Here is a 14,507-nt window from a genome sequence, read left to right on the forward strand (position 1 = left end):
TATTTTTGTTCCATAAATATACTTTGCATAATCCAACAGATACTATGAAAAGATATATTTTGTGGCCAATAGTTATTAAAGACATTAAGAAAATGGTGTTTAGGTGTAATATGCGTGTGATTAATACACCTACATTACCAAGAGTTAGGCAAAATCACTGGGTGCAGCCAAATAAACCTTGGTATCGAATTTACATTAATTTTTTTGGACCTATTAAGAATTTTTATGGGTTGATAATTATTGATGGGTACTGATGGCTGGAAATTATCAAGGTTAAAAATATTAATACCATTACCACTATAATTGAATTGAATAATGTTATTTCTATCGGTTAACCAGTAGAATTGGTATCAGATGATATACCATTATTTATGTCTTATAAATTTAAATATTTTTTGCAAAATAAAGGTATTATTCATATATTTACTACTGCATAAAACCCCTCATATAATGGAATGGTGGAAAGAGCTTTACGCACAGCTAAAAATATGATTTACAAATTAACGGGTTAGGATGTGATTAAGTTAACAGATGTTTTATTAAATTATCGCAATGCGGCGCATTCGATAACAAAATTGCCACCTGCGTCTAGATTAATGGGTAGGGAATTGATATGGAAATAGAGTTTATTAGAGAATAATAACTGTGATGTTAGGCCTGAGCTTACCCATTACTGGTTAACGGTGCATATATACACCACCTCCTATATATCATTTTTAAAAGAATTAATTGTACAGAATGAACTTTAGGTAACTCTGTTTTTGTGAAAATGGGTACAAATTAAGATTGGCATGTGCGGACTGTTATTGGGTGTCATGTGGGAAATCATGATAGATCATAAGGTTGCGTTAGCGCACATCAATCAAATTAGAGAGAGATCTTGAAATTGTTTATAATATTTTCAATACTAATCATGCATTTCGTTTATGTTGTGTTATAATCAAGATTTTGTAATTTCTGCATACTCTTTATTCTTACAGTTATAAATAATCTCATATACCTTCCCCAATATATTTAGTCCCTTCCTCATTATAATGTATTTTTTGGTTGTATTCCATAATAAGGTAATAACAATAATGATAATACAATTACCCTCGTCCCCAATATATTTAGTCCGTTCCCCATGATGTATTTATTGATTGCATTACATAATAAGGAAACAACGATATTATAATAATACATTAACCCTATTCCCCAATAGTTTAGCCCCTTCCCCATGATAATGTATTTATTGATGGTAGTCCCTTTTAAAAAAAACTAAAAAAAAAATATTATTTCAATATCTTATCACTTACAATGTTTTATAAATTTTATTGAATGCTAGAGTTTTTTTTTGTTGTTTCTTTTTTTTATTTTAATTGATGGATGTTGTTAGATTATTTTCAAATAATAATTAAATGTGTTATTATATTATTTTTAAATAATATGTAAATGTTTATTTTTTATTATGTTTATTTGGTTAATTGAATGATTGATTTTGGATTTAACATGAGATATACAAGTTAGTATTATATTATTTGAGGTATTTTGCATAGGAAGATAATTTATATTTTGGAAATTCGTTATAAAATATTATCGATCCGATTCAGCCTTTGTTAATTCAATTCCAATAAATCGAACCAATTCTCAATACTACCACACTCCAAGCTAATCCCTAAAAACTAGATATTTCAATTATTAATAAATCTAAGTTAAAATAAAATTCGCGAGGTTAAACGTGATTTCAATTACAGTACAATTTATAACTTAATGTGAATAACATAAGTAAATAATTGAGTGGATGAATGTAATAAATGTATCTTTTTAATATAAATAAACGTCAAATAATTTAAATTAAATTATATTTGTGCTATTATATAAATCTGATATTATAACAATGCCAAAATACCTATGTCTTTTCTACATTTATTTATAAACCCTTTGCGTCCATAGCTATTTCATCTAATAATTTCATTCTTCAATTACACCACTCTGTATTTTTTTTACACAAGGTTATGAGCTCCTATAGAAGTCAGTTGCTCTATTCAGAAATCACGTTCATTATCAGGATAGTTTATAACAAGCGCAGAATCAATCTTTGATGTAATCCTATTTTTACTTCATAATATTTAACTAAACAGATTGCTCATCAATTTAAAAAATTATTAACAAAATATGCATCTATTTGAATATGGCTTTCCTTGATAAATCGTCTTTTTTAATTTGGTGATTATTAATTTTTTATTATTCTACAGTTAAATATAGTCGATAATGTTAAGCTCAATGGTTTTTTCTTAATATAAAAAATACTTTTATAAAATTGTAAGTCTATTTTTTTTATTAAATTGACCCCCTAACTATGATAACATTTTCATTATTATATATATATCCCAAAATATATTCGATTATAATCTTTATATTAAAAATATTGACTATTTATGCCTAATATCGTAATTTATGCTTTATATCATAATACGTTATAAAAATAGAATAGTATACAATATAATAATATTATATTATTTTTAAAAAATAGATAAATATAATGAATTCATTTATATAAATTTTATTTAAAAATATTATTACACTCTTTTTCCGTGTGGTTTTATTTTATATCATAATAATATCGTCTGCTAATCCATATGATTCATTAATATTATTATAAAAAATTATGAAAATTACAAGCGAAGATAAAAAAATTTTAAACGAAGGAAAAAGATATGAAGAGACCGAAAAACTTTCTCTATATACTTGGGCACCTCCGGGACTTAATAAAATGCAAGTAAAATAATTTCAATTGAATAATGATAATTATTTATAAATTTTAAACTCCCTTTTATGAAGATTTTTATCTAATATTCATTTTAAATTTGAATGTAGCATTTTTTTTCTTGATGCTTCATAATTAAATTTTAATAGCCTTTTTATCGTTATAAAATTGTTCTATTTTCCTAAAAAATTTACATTAATGTAAAAATTTTCGATTTCAAATCACATTAGAAACCTTTATCAGTATAACCTATGATTAATGGCGTCATTAGTTTTTACAACCTATATGGCTTCACTTTTTAAAAAATTCTCAAAATTTAGCAAAAATAGTAAATATTCTATCTAAAATTACCAAAAAAAGATAATTTTATAAAAAAAATTTCAAAAAATATAAATCATATCCAAGATAAATTTTAAACCCTTCTGCACCACACCTTTACGACGCTAGTGATAATATTATATATTTAGGCGCATTAGAGGGGAAATCAACCTATCGCAAATTTGCTTGCTCAGATCATCTTAAGGGAATAAAATCCCCCTCCCCCACACACCCTTTATCTCCCCCCTCCCCCAAAATTTTCTACAATATATCATTATAAGAAAGAATTGAAAGAAAAATTAGTAAAAGTTAATAAACTTTTAAAATAACGACTATCAAATTTTTTAGAAAAAATAATATAGTCAAAGGCCTGGACCTAGAGATCACCAATAAAATTTATGGGGAAAAATTCCACCTAATAGTGCCCTCTAGTAAAATCCTGGATACGCCTATTTATATATCACCAAATATAATGTTTACTTGTTATGAGGATAAATTCCGAATTTGTTCATTTAGTTTTAAAATTAGGTATAATGCATTGGCGTAACTTAGGGGAGTGGCTCTCTTCTGAAATTTGTCTGTTCTAGTAAATATCATACTAGATATAATAATAATTGTACTTACATACCTACCGCCTTCCTCTCGCCAAAAAATGTACACATATCATTATGAACAATAATTTGAAAGGAAAATATGTAAAAGTTAATAATTTTTTTTAAAATAATGATTTATAATTCAAAATTTTTAGAAAAAAACATATTTATATAAAAAATTAAGGAAATCAAAATTATTATTAAAAAAATAACATAACTAAAGATCTGCAATGTATGGAGTTAAATACCTCCAATAAAATTTATGTGGAATAAAACTAACCTAATAATGCTATACCCCCCCCCCCCCTTCAGCTGGGACGTAGCCAAGAATTTTCAGCTGGGGGGCCAATTGTTTACTTAGGGAGCCAATATTTTTATGAAAAGGCTTTCATTTTGCTCTATTTTTATTAAAAATTTGTAAACGACGATTTTTATTTTAAATTTTAACATAATTAAATTAAAAGTTAAATTCTGTATTATTCTTTTTTCCATAAGCCATTAATATTAAATTTTGTTTACGTCGATATTTCATCGATTCCCTAGTGCTCGATAAAACTCTCTTTAGTGTAGAGAAACACAAAAAGCCGTTGATACATCAATATTTTCAAAATTATGTTTCTTTAACTTCTGCAGCTTCCTTTTGCTATTTTTTCATTTCATGAAGTAATGTTTCCATATTTAAGTTTGATAATGATTCTATTGGGGTCATTTTATCTGATATAAAATAATCAGGGTCAAGGGGGGATAATGTATTACATGATAGAAGATTATAATCATCTTGTGTAAATCTATCTACAAAATAATCAATAATTTTACAATTTCTTTTTTAAAAAACTCCAATTGAAGTCCTTTTCACAATCAAATTGCAATTTGGTATCGACTAAAAATTTTGAAGATTTATAAGCATTTTAGGTACCCTTGATGATTTGGATGCGATAATTTTGATATAAATTTCTCAGCCTTAATTCTTATCAAGTCAAAAGAATTATTACTTCTTTTATTTTTTAATATATTAATTGTGAAATCAACACAATTTTTATCAACCACTATATTAGTACCTACTGACTGTAGATACTTATTTAGTGGATCTATTGTTAACAATACCTCATAAATTAAATTGGCCAATATAATGTAATTTATATTAACGCATTGAGATAGAAGACCACAGGCTTCGACTGAATTATGAGTGGACCTTTAAGTTAAGAGTTCTATTAGAAAAGTAAAATAATACTTCACCAATAGAAATTCTTGATACGAGAGTTCCAAAATGACCACTCCACCTCTGGTCTAAAAGTCTCTTAAGAGTAAGGCCCTGTATGATACGTTAAAACGACTAAAACAATTATACAATGATTAGATAAATTAAAAAATTAGAAATAATCATTTGTAAACCACAAAATACAACTTGTAGTTGTAGCAATGTATATAAGGCACTTTTTTATTAATTTTTTTTGAAACATTTGTACTCCTCCATTTCTGCCAGATATGAGGTTTACACATCATACGCCTGGCTTATTATATTCGATGAATTAATATTTAATTCATTGTCGCTTTAAAATACAATTAGTAATGCTTTCAGCAGAAAAATATTGTAAATTAAAGATTCCTATTAAATTTTCTTGTATTTCTAAAAAAATATATAATGAATAATTATGCTCAGGTTTTCACTTGTTTATTATGTATAAATCAAATAAATAATATTTTTATAAAAATTTTGTTGTATTTTCATTTAAATTTAATCGTTAATGGTGAATTTAAATTTAATAACGAAATAAAATTTTTTTTTAAATTTGAGGGCCAAAATTTTTTTCGAAGGGGCAAGGTTTGGGGTGGGGCAAAAATGTTTTTGAAAGAGGCCCCCCCCCGTGGCTACGGCCCATCAACTTAACGAAAAAAACGCTTGTGGTTATTTTAAGTTAATCGATAACCAATGATGTCATTTGCAAGGAATTGCGTCGTCTAATTTAATAAAAACATTTTTCAAAGTTGCCTGCTCACTTCTTAAACAGTAGAGAAGGCAACACTGATTATATTTATACTTATTTTTCAAATAAATACCCATCCAATCTATACCATATTATATGCCAAATCTTTGATTCTTGAAAAAACTATTTTATTGGATTAGATCATATTATAAATTCATCTCTCTCAAGGCAATAGCGAAATAATAAACTATAATTATTTTGCTAAGAAAATTATTATACCATTGTTAAAAGGAAAAACCCCTTAATTAATAATTATTCTTTTTTTGTTCATAAATAAATGCTATGCAGTGCGAAGGTTATTTATTACTTAAAAAAATTAATAAATACTATTTATCGATGTCGAAAAATACAATGACAAAAGTAAGGCTTCATTTTATATAGCGCGACGCTTACATAACAAAATAAATAACACAGCTGTGAAATCGTTTAGCCACACTCATCGTACTTAATTTAATGTAGAAAGGAAATTATATAAATATCGCATTAAAATGTTATCATTTGAGTTGTTAACCAACATATACTGCGATTTAGATGGAATAGTATTTTTTTTTTTTAAACTGACTATTTACCATTTTTTTGTTCTTATTACTCGGTCTTAAATTTTTTTAGATTTAGAATATAATAATTCTTAGCCTTAGGCGTAACGATCTCTTATTTGAATAACGGGAGAGCCCAAGTAGGTAAAGAAAGGGGCGCGAAGATCAAAAATTTTATATAAAATTTATAAAAGGGGAGGGAGGCCTTTTCCCTTCGTATTTATAAATAGGGGAAAATTTTATGGTATAAAATATAATATCGTAAATTGAAAGGGACCAAGGTTTTAAACTATCACAGACTTTTGATCATGAAATGTTGGGAAAAACCGTAAATAATGTCATTAGCTTTTTTTAGTGTAATTTAATTAGAATCATTTTATTGAAAAATGTATAATAAAATATGGGGGGGGGGGAATATGTTATATAAAATGAGTTATTTTAAGGGGACTAACAAAAAAATATAAATAAAATTATTTGTCATTTCATCTCAAATATATATTAATTTTTTTCAAAATTTTTTTGCAATTAATTAAATTTAGGAAAACCTAAACGTGTTTAACTTTAAAAATTAAATATTTATTTTGCTATTCTCTAATAAATAAAAAAATATTTATTTAAAAGATTTACCGAATTTTTTTTTACATATAAGAAAAAATGTTAAGTTTATATAAGGGTTTAGTTATAAAAATATATTATACACAATACATTAACATTAGTTAGAAAGCTGCTATGCTCGTAAAAATATTTTGCGCAAATTACCCGGTTAGACTCACCTGCCGAGCTGTATGGATCTTTAATATACCCTTCTTCGCTAACAATACCCTTTTGATTTCCGATCCCAGAATATAATTTACAAAATCTCATACTTTTGGCATTTTAAATAAATGGTCCTTCTATATCCGGTTAAAGTTTTAATAACATTTTTTTTGTCAATCAAATATGATTATTGACAATATTTTCATTTTATTCTGCTTTCCATAAACCGAGTATAAATTTCCCAATTCTAAATTGCATTATAATGAGAATTTAATTAACTAATACATTTAAAATAATTTATAAACGTAAAATCTGGGAATAAAAAAAACATAATGAATTTTATTGTAAAATAAAGCGAATGGAATATCATTTGTTTTATAAAATTAAAATGATGAGTTAATAAAATATTATTATTTTTTTTAAATCTCGGATCATATGTTAAAATATGTTAAAATTATTCTATTTATGATGAAAATGATATTATAGATAGAAATAGATAAATTATTAAAATTTACGTGCTTTTAAAGTGATTAAAAAAAATTTTTAAACTTGCCGACTCTTGATTTATTATTTAAAATTAGTTACTCTCATCTAGAAAATATCCATTTTATATATCGATGTTCTTGCTAAAGTGTTTGATATCATTTTTCAAATCACATGTTATTTAACAATAAAATTACTATTATTAGAGGCTGAGGCAGCCTAGCTATTATATTTCGGGTGAACCTAATCCGTAAAATATATTTTGTACAATTTAACCGCCCCCCCCCCCTACCATTTTTTATGCAGGAAAATGGCAAAAATTGCTTAAATATCAACTTTAAACATTTTAAAAATTTCTGCCCGGCGAAGATATTTTGATAAAGTTGTCCTGCCTGGCCCGAAAATCGTTTTTTCCTATCCTGCCCAACACAAGGTTTCGGACTGGGCCGGGTTAGACCAGCCTCTAACTATCATATACATTGTAGTATTTAAAAAGTAAATTAATGTTTCACAAATAAAATAATAATAAAGATGAGTCATTGAATTACATACTATATCGTATCGAGATCGACGATATAGTATACCACAACACATGGTCCATAAAATCATTATTTATATAAATTTTAAACTGTATAAATTAGATATTTATTATATAATAACACTGATATGTTTTGAATAATATTTTTATAATTTTTTCTGGATATCATTGAAGCCTATCTAACGTGATAAAACTATTAGCATAACCACACGGAGGGGCATAGATGGAATTCCACCCCATCATATCAGATCCCCCCCCCCAAATGGGCTTTAAAAATTAAAATAATTTTGTGATCCCGTAAAGTTGTACTTCCGATTCCAAACTGTTATTAATTTTCAAAAACTCAAAAGGATTGTTCCGGTTTCAAGAGTTCCAGATTCAAACAGTTGAAATTATATTTCCATTTCATATAATACTATATTATGTTATGTATACTAGAATATAATTAATTGTAAATAAAAATAAAGGTGTCTAACCTAACCGAAACCTAAGATACAGGCTGTTATAAATTTTCGAACCGTAACCGAACCGTTATAAGAGTATTTTGAAAGGAAATAATCGAAACGTTATAAATATTTTCGAACCAGTTAAACCTGGTTCAAATATAAATAATTTTTTTTACTAATACATTTATAAATTTATGATACCAGTTTCAAGAAGATACTTAAATGAATATAGATACGAATACATTATCTAAAAATAAATCTAGATACAGATACATCGTCTAAAAACGTATTTGTACTTAGATACAGGGTTTTGAAATTGTAGTTATTATATTAGATACTCTATTATTTCTTATTCATGTTATTCAACTCATTTTCTTAAATTGTTTTAAAAATATTTTTATCAATATTTTGGACAAATTATAAAATATATAATGCATGATTATATTAAAAACTTATAAAAACCTTAAACAACCGGAAAACCCTATATGAATTTTCAAAGCGAAATCAACAAACATAAATATGGTTAATGATAGATACTGCAAAGTCAACATATAGCAATATTCTAAATAATAACCTAATCTGCTAAATACCGACCAAAATTTATTATACTAAGACCTACTTATTATTTATTATATATTAACTGAATAACGTGGTTGGATTGGAACGAAGTAAAGATTCTATATTGATATGTGTCATTCGCTGTGTACTTTTTTATTTTAGATTCTTTTCCTCACCAGTCTTTAAGGTTCATCTATCCCCTGACCCCTCTAATATAAAGGATAGATTTATTATCATGTGTCACCTCGTTTATTTTTAGTGATTCCTCCACATTGCTCCGCTCACCATATCTTAACCCTCGTCCCCTCCACGTCCCATACTCTACTCAATGATATGACCTCAAATGTGACACCGGCTATAAACTAGAATTGAACCTTTATATCGATTCTATATCCTAATAAAGATTTAAATTTTTTTCTGGTATACTAGAGTAAAATTGGTATAACTGTTCATTTTAAAATTTTTGATCAAAATGGGATTGCCTAGTCATGTCCCACCCCACGCCAAATTTAATCAAATATAAAAAATAATATATTTATTTATAATAAAAGACGAATTAATTTTTATTTATTTTATAATAACTATAATTAATTTTATGTATAAATTTAATTTGTTCTTTTATTTTACGACTTTAAAAAAATGTATAAGAGGAGAGAGAGTATGAAAGATAATAAAGGAATTAAATTTCATAATATACTTATTATTTCAAAGACACGGTAAAACCTGGTCTAATATGAATGTCCTCTAGGTAAAAATTACACGCCCCAATGACCATTTTGACTTTTTTAAATTATAAAAATCAATTATAGAATGATTTTATTTGCATGTATAGATCACGTGGCCATAACTAAACCCATTTTGAATTGTCGTTTTATCAAAAGTTTTCGTTATAATATAATTAAAAAAGGTTTTTTTACAATGGAGAAATTAGAGAAGATTTTATAAATAAAATATCTTAAATATTTCCGATAAATCTTTATTATACCGATTAAATAATTTATAATATATTATTTTTTAAAAAATAATGTAATTATCTTATTTAACATTAATTCTCGAAGAAAATTGATTAAATATAATGTTTAAAGAAATAATTAAAAAAAATATATAAATGGGGCTTTGTCGAAATCTTATAAAATTGACATAAAAAATTATTATCTGTGAATAACATTTTCTGCTGTTACAGAAGGTCAAACCCCCATTATTTTATATGCGAGCACAAGTGCCAAGGATGCTATATCAGATTACTGCCGTTTGCCCCTCTTTATCTGAATAATCCATAAAATAAAAACATTTTCTGACTTATAATTTAACCAAAATGATAACTTAAATACAAAAATTACTTTGAGATCACAATAATTGGGATGATTATATGTGTTATCTCGATAGCTTTCATCCTTGCCTTGCGTTACTTGAGCATTGAGGTATCACATATGGCCAATATCTTATTCACTTTGATTCACTAAAATATTATTTTTTATAAAGAAAATTTCCAGGTTATAGGACATATTAATTAATTAATTATTCTGCTGTTATCTATAATGATCGAAAAAATAATTATTTTAAAAAAAATATTAGTAATTGTACGCAATAATTCTTAAATTTCTGGCGAACTGGTTTATTATAAGAACTATTTTTAAAATTTAAATCTAAACTATTAATTTTTACCCTAACATTATATTCAAACATTAAGATTTAATTTTGGACACAAAAAGAAAGCTTGATTTGGTGGATTACTTAAAAATAATCATTAAAAAATACAATGGCGTCGCTAGCCCTTCAACTTTTTTTAAAACCAAAATCTAGAATTAGAAGAAAAAGAAATCAAATCCAAAATCACAAAAAAAGGATGGCACAATTACAAATTTTTAGAGGGCTCCCAATTAAAAAATTCAGGGGCTAGCGAAACTCTTCAGATGGTTTGGAACTCCCTGCTCTCCTAAAATGTCACCGACGGATTTATAATACAAAACCATAATTATATTTATTTAATACGAGGTAGAGGAATACATGTCCCAATTACCTAACAACAAAGTGCCGCGGATAGGCAGCGCAGGGGAGAGGTACAGGCAACAACAGCTCAACCTGCAATTGCCTAAACAAGATTTCAGTCAGGCGTATTGCAAATACCTAACCTTCAACGGCAATAAACGAAACGACAAAGAAAATGGCTCCGGAACCTTGAATAATTGCAATAATTATGATGATAATGACGATATCGAAGATATTACGGATAATATCCCCGACAGACTGAGTGATCAAACCATTATAGATAAATACGAGGAGTTCGTAGCTATTCGAAACGAGGTATATCTGGAAGTCGGTTATGCTAAAGAGAATCGCAAACTTAATCAAGTTTATTTTTCGTTTAAATTTTAATTTGTCCAACCACTATAAAGAAAGAAAAAAAGAAAGAAAGAAAGAAAAGAAAGAAAGAAAGAAAAAGAAAGAAAGGAAAAATGAAAGAACCAAAGATAAGAAGGAAAGAAATATAAGAGAAAGAAATATAAGAAAACGATATCATTGTTCTGGTCAATGTTGGTTGAATAAGATAAAGTATGTAGGGGAGACCGAGGAAAATGGCAAGCAGGAATATTAAGAAAATTTACATAACTTTTTACTCCTAAGAGACGTCTAAAAATTTTTGTAAATATGTTTTTAATACCTGTTATCTATAGTTTTTTTTGAAATGATAAAAAACGATTTTAATACCTCCCTAATTAAAAAATAAATACTTATCTAAATTTTATAAAATTGATAATATATTTAACAGTTATAACCTTCCAATGAAACTTCCCAGGTTTTTGGCTTGTATGGAAAAGTCGTATAAGAGATATCAAGTCGATCACCACCCCTGGGCTTGAGTGGCAAGGGGTGAATTAGTAAACAAAAAGGGATGAGATAATAAGCTCGTCTTCCTAAAAAAATATAATATGTTTTTTTGTGTGTAGTCTGTAACAAAATTTAAAAAAAATTGCTAGGAGAAGAATAGATCCAATGAACAACATGTTCAAAATGGTCATAGGCAATTTGCGCCAATAATAAATCCTATTAAATCTGCTCAAGATTGATATTTTTTATAATTTAATATAATTCATACCTAAAAATTGTCAAAATACAAATCAAAATGTATGCTTTTCTTGGTTTTAAATGATGCTTGCCATTTAACTCATTTGTATTTACATCTAATCCGAGCATTTATCATATTGACAAAAAATCGACCTCTAATTAATCTCAAATATCGCCCACACTATGTGAGGTAAGAAGTAACGCCCGCCTATACTTTGGACGGGCTGGTTAAAAATCAAATATAGGGTGGTTGTCGGGATTAAATTATTTTAAAAAAATGCACGAGTATGTGGGGTTAAATTTTTTTAAGACATTGGGTTTCCGGGCTTTCTGGTAAAAACCCATCAATTGTAGACTAAGAAGCTCCAATTTTTTTTGATTTGTAGCTTAATTTTTAAGGTATCAATGATAATATTTAGATTTACAATGATTAAATTTGGTTGAAGCGAATTAAATTTGTCTTAATTTTTATACCATCCAATATTATATAAAAACAAATATGATAAGTAATGAGCATCGAAAGGGATATTATATATTTCTGACTTAAATGTTTCAACATTTAAAATGAAAATTGTCGACAATATCAAAAGTTTATCAATTATGATTATTATTTGAAATTCATAAAAAAAACTTGATAAATAAATTTTTTGCCCGGAATATTTTTATAGTTTTTTCCTGCTATTATTACTAAATTAGCCTTATAAAAAATTAATGTCATTTTATTTTTGGAAAACATTTTATGTAGAAATTTTTTGCGGTTAGAATAGATAATTAACTTTAATTATATTTTTTGTAATTTTTATGTAATGCCTTTTATAACAATTCTTTGGAAATTTTTAATGATCATCTATAAAATTAATTTCCCATACTATAATTTATGTGTATAATTTATTTTTGATATTTTGTAAATTTCTTTTTTAATCATGTTATAATAAATATATTTATTTTTCAAAAATTTATTGGTTTCGGTTTCGATAGCAAAAATAAAAATGGATACCCAACTTTTGAAACAAAATAATTATGAATATTAATAATATTATTTGAATAAAAAATAGAAATTAACAAAACCCCATGAGGCAAACTAAAAAAAAAATGTAATAGCGCTCAAATATTTTCTTACCTATCAAAAAAAACCTCAGGAATTAATTATTTTTATTTGAATATACTTTATTATGTTTTTTACATTCGTGTCTGCCTTTAGCAATCCTCATATTAATGAATTTTATGAAAATTATATCATAAAAATATATATAATTTTTGTAATTTTTCTTAATATTTCCCTCTTTTCAAAATTTTTTTACTTTTGGGGAAAAAATTATAATTTAAAAAGGCGGAAGATGAAAGGATAGTCTCTATGGATGGAGATTTATATAAACTAGTTTGCTTTTTTTGGGCAATTTTAAAAAGAAATATGTGCTGTGTAAATCTCAGCCAGTACTTGATAGATTTAAACATTTATTAGCTAGCTTATCTATCAAAATACACTCAAAATTATTTAGGTTAATTGAAAAAATTTAAAAAATTTGGGTCGGACTTTATTCTTCAGGTTTCTGAAAAAAAATTGTGAATATTTTAATCTTAAATTTGAAAGTAAGTTGCTTGTTTATTTATTATATAGGGTTTTAAAAACTCCATTCTTGGTCGAAAATGGGTCTAAAATTGTATCAAGGGTCCCTTCCACATAAACTTTTTCTTCTTAGTATAAAATTAAATTTTTATAGTGTCAACAAGATGGCATAACCGTAATCAAAAGGCTCAGTTTTTTTTTATTTATAAATGCTCCGCGCTTACACGGGCCTATATATAAATCTTACTATCCAAATATAAAATCTACTTTTGCATCGAATTTGCTATTCATGGAGATTATAATTATTAAATATATATTTCGGGGAAAAATAGTTTCTAAAACATTTATATTCATTTTCTTACAAATTATAATAATTATAATTATAGATTAGTTTATATGAATTTTTTTAATCATATAAACGTTCAAGTTATTTCCAGAATATAACTTATTATTATGAATATAAATATTTTTTGTAGGTTGTTAAATTAACTAGTTACAGTTTGAAAAAATGAAAATAAACTTAAGATCATTTTTCTTCCAATTATAATTTTTGTCAAGTTTTTGTTTTGTTTAGAGTATTCATATGTCTGTGTCATATTTAGTTTCATTTCAAATTTATTAAGGATCTTTAAGTTTAGCAAAAATGTAACCGCCAAAAACTATAGTTAGATATTAGTTTGAAAAACAAAATTCAAAAATTGGAGATCTTGACCATAAGTGGTAAAATTATTAATATCTAAACTAAGGTTGCTAAGCTATGATATTGGTTAGCAGAATACCCCAATTTTTAAATTTAAAAGTTTAAATCTACCACCATCAAATAAGCTACCACATGTTTTAAAATTTCCAAAATATATACTTCAAAATTTACCATAAAATCTCCCACATTTTAATTTTTTTTCAATAATTTTATAA

General features: G+C 26.1%; 1 protein-coding gene across 4 annotated transcripts in view; it reads left to right on the forward strand.

The window, feature by feature from the left end:
• The first annotated feature begins 2,601 nt into the window (after nt 1–2,601).
• The window catches only part of LOC135925482 (four and a half LIM domains protein 2-like), a 74,598-nt gene continuing 62,692 nt past the window's right edge, over nt 2,602–14,507 (forward strand). For 2 of the 4 annotated variants that reach the window (XM_065460828.1, XM_065460831.1), the window contains exons 1-2: nt 2,602–2,758; nt 10,955–11,311. In XM_065460828.1, the coding sequence (XP_065316900.1) occupies nt 2,648–2,758; nt 10,955–11,311 (468 nt within the window). In that variant the 5' untranslated portion in view covers nt 2,602–2,647. The remainder of the gene's footprint in view (nt 2,759–10,954; nt 11,312–14,507) is intronic. The other 2 variants (XM_065460830.1, XM_065460829.1) reach the window with 2 other exon arrangements.

The sequence above is a fragment of the Gordionus sp. m RMFG-2023 genome, chromosome 2, assembly GCF_954871325.1.
Source record: "Gordionus sp. m RMFG-2023 chromosome 2, tfGorSpeb1-WG-v2, whole genome shotgun sequence".
Classification (NCBI taxonomy): Eukaryota; Metazoa; Nematomorpha; class Gordioida; order Chordodea; family Parachordodidae; genus Gordionus; species Gordionus sp. m RMFG-2023.